The sequence below is a fragment of the Austrofundulus limnaeus genome, unplaced genomic scaffold, assembly GCF_001266775.1.
Source record: "Austrofundulus limnaeus strain Quisiro unplaced genomic scaffold, Austrofundulus_limnaeus-1.0 Scaffold331, whole genome shotgun sequence".
Classification (NCBI taxonomy): Eukaryota; Metazoa; Chordata; class Actinopteri; order Cyprinodontiformes; family Rivulidae; genus Austrofundulus; species Austrofundulus limnaeus.
In genome coordinates, this window is record NW_013952733.1 from 432,263 (window position 1) to 435,685 (window position 3,423).

Here is a 3,423-nt window from a genome sequence, read left to right on the forward strand (position 1 = left end):
ATATATATATATATATATCAAGGACACACTATTAACTAAAGAATATGTAAAAAAAGAAAAGTATAAATGTAGTATACTAATATACTGTATACCATGACTCAGCATCCCTGCGTCTCTTGTGCTTACAGCTAGCCCCCTTTCTCCACCTTTATCCATCACTTCTTCTAAACAGACCGAGGCTGACCCAAATGTGAGGCTGAAGGCACGTGACACAGCACATTTGGGAAAAAAAAAAGGAAAACTGTGTGTGTGGGGAGGGGGTGGGTGGTCCCTCACCTCCAAGGTTCATCCCAGCCTGGAGGCACTTCCGTACACGACATGCCGGACAGTTTTTCCTTCGGATCTTGTCAATGATGCAGTCATTTCTTCCAGCACACAGGTAGTTGTGCTGGCCTGTAGAAAGATGAGACATGTCAGACGCCATGGGACTTGCGTGCAAAAACGAAAGCTGAGGTGTGAATGACTTTGCTGAAATTTGGTGAAGGAGATGAAACAGAGTTGTTGAGGCTAAAAGAAGCAGGACGCTAACTAAAAGCTAAACGGAGAAAATTTGCTATATTTTTGCATGAATGCTGAGTCAGCCATTGTTTACTGTGATTGCCTACAATGCGCTACCACTGGTGTCTCATACAGTAGATAGCATGAGGGATGTGGTGGAACCAGGGCACTGGCTGCAGCTCGACTATTTCTGACAGTGATGCTAACATGGCGAGAATCCCTCCTGCCTCCTGCCTAGCCCTCAGCGAAACCCAATGATCTCCCATTTCAGAGCACTTCCTTCCGCTCCACTAGCTCTTCACTGTACTGCTCCCCTCCTCCTCCTCCTCCTCCATCGCCACTCGTCTTCCTCTCTATAGCTGCGTCTCAATCCCTCCTTTTCCACACGTCCACCGGCCTCTGAGCACCGTACGCCCCCACACAGACAGGCTTCTGCACACATGCAGTCATTCACTCTCCCACTCACATATACACATGAATGAGAACACACACATCTACACACAAATATACAAAAAAAGACCTAGATATGTTGCATTTAAAAAGATATGGACATACATCCACCGTGTGACCCGCGACCCCTCTGTCCCACTCCAATGATAGGCCTTTTAGGTATGAGTTTAAAATATTAGCTGTTTGCAAAAAAAAAAAATTTCTGCATGTTTGCGTGTTTGTTTCTTAACTCAGTAAAGTCTGCCTGGCATTGACTGCATGCGTGAGAGCTTGTTTGTTTACATGCAATCCCCCCCACTACCACTCCACTCCCCTTCCAAGAGCATTCTGTGCATTTAGCTTTGTTTCAATCTCCAGCGCAGAATTAGTATTTGTGTTGCAGGACTGAGCAGAAGTTGTTTTCAGAGCTAGCGGGGAGTAGTGCGCAGTGTGTCTGTCTGGCTGCTGCCAAAAGCCAAGGAACCAAGCTGCAGGAGGAGAGGCAGCAGCTGTAGCCCCACCACTATTTCTGGCTAAATCACATGACCGTTACATAAGCCCATTTTTCTTGCTCTAAAAAACAGTAAACTGCGACACAGGAAACACTACACAGCCACCCCTCACACACACATATACACATGCACACTTGCACTTGAATAGGCCAGACAAAAACAGCAAGTCTGAAAACTCTTGATGCTTTCCTGTCAAATCGATTCGCTCATTCCCATGAATCTTGTCAATAATTGTCAGGGTGAAATACACTTTACGAAGCAGCCAAAAGTCGTACTGCGTTTTGTGGATATGCATGCAGCAGTGGGTGTATATGAAAGAGAGAGAATTTGTTTATTTATGCGCTGTGTTTGCTTCCACTCACACAGCATGTTTACCTCTGAATATATGCATTCGCTTATCAATCCTGCGAGTGGCAGGCTCGCTGTCGAATGGTAACATTTTCCGTCTTCGCAAAGGAAAACGGAGCAAAAATAAAATTCATTTTGTGTCTTTTAAAAAGATTATTTTATCAACTGAGTTTGGGAATATATTTTTATCACCACCTTCCTAGAATGTCTGGCTTTTACTATGAATGGAACAAGGCTTCGGAGAAATATTACATGTTAGCAACAGCCTCACAAAGTTTTAAGTATTTTTTTCTTAATTTGTTAGAACTCAAAACACATGATGAGAATGACTCTCACCTACTATCACACGAAAACTTAAGACCATTTTTGCTAAATTGACAGAGTTATAGCCTTCATTGTGCTTCCTGGGATTGATGGCCATCTTGAATCAGACAAACTCCATAAATTAATCAACAGAGGTGCTCATTAATATCCAGCTAGTGTGTGAGGTATTTTGCTAACAGACAAACACACGATTACCAGCCTTTTACAGTGTATAAAAAGCTACATAATCGCCTGATGAGGCGTTAAACTCAGACAACAGATAACATAAATACCAGACACCTGTACAAAATAACAAAACATCTGCTTTAAATTATCTTCAAATCCGACAACAATTCATTGCATTTGTTTTTAGCCCCAGCTTAGTTCATTCATAAGAACAATTGTTTGAAAAGGAAACCTACTATCTTGCAGAGCTTCAGCTATAACAAAAACAATTTGGCCTGTGCTCCTTTATTCAGTCTTAAACTGACACATGTAAACCCCAGTATGCACATGTGCTCAGACCCTATGTGGAAACAGCCTCTTAGATATAGTAGCTGACCAACAACAATGGCTCCACTGTAGGTCTAAATGTCATTTGGCTTCAGACACAGATTTATTACTGTAGCTTCAAGCTGCCACTGCTGACGTGAGATGGCATAAAGTAGATCTTTAAAATGTGTCACACTGTATGCATGGACTCAAACGCAGACCTGCGTTCAGGAGGCAGGTGGAAGAAGAAAATAAACCTTAAATAAATCAAAAGGTGCTGCAGTGGAAGGAAACCCACAGCAAAATGTGGCAGAACTTAAAGTCTAAGAGCAAACACGCGCACACACTTTGTTTCTCTATCCTGGTGGGGTCTTTCCATTGACTTACATTCATTTATTGGTCATTTCTATAGCTTAACTCTGACCCTTTAACATAAAAATAACCTCTCCAGTACATGCCCGACCCTAAATCTAAAAAAACTAAAAATCAGCCTCCAAAGTTGAGCATTCGGTCCCCACAAGTCTGCAATTTCCTGAAAAACCGTCCCTACCAAGTAGCGAAAACATGGTCTTTCTCACACACACACGTTTGTTTCTTGACCCCGTGGGGACCTTCCATTGACTTCCATTCATGTTTTTTAGACTTTATAGCCTAACCCTGACCATATACTCTAAAATTAACCTCACAGAAACTTACCTGACCCTAAAACTAACCTAAACCTTGGTCCTAAACCTAACCCCACACCTGTAACATGCATTTGGACCCATGGGGACCTGGCAATGGTCCCCACGATTCACTTCGGTCCCCACCTGGCTGCTTTTTTGTTAAAATACCCCAGGGT

The 3,423-nt window shown here is 42.8% G+C and overlaps 1 protein-coding gene across 1 annotated transcript in view; it reads right to left on the minus strand.

Moving 5' to 3' along the window:
• The window catches only part of nr3c2 (nuclear receptor subfamily 3, group C, member 2), a 91,153-nt gene that overhangs the window by 20,124 nt on the left and 67,606 nt on the right, over positions 1-3,423 (minus strand). The window contains exon 4 of the mRNA XM_014022475.1: positions 277-393. Within this exon, the coding sequence (XP_013877929.1) occupies positions 277-393 (117 nt within the window). The remainder of the gene's footprint in view (positions 1-276; positions 394-3,423) is intronic.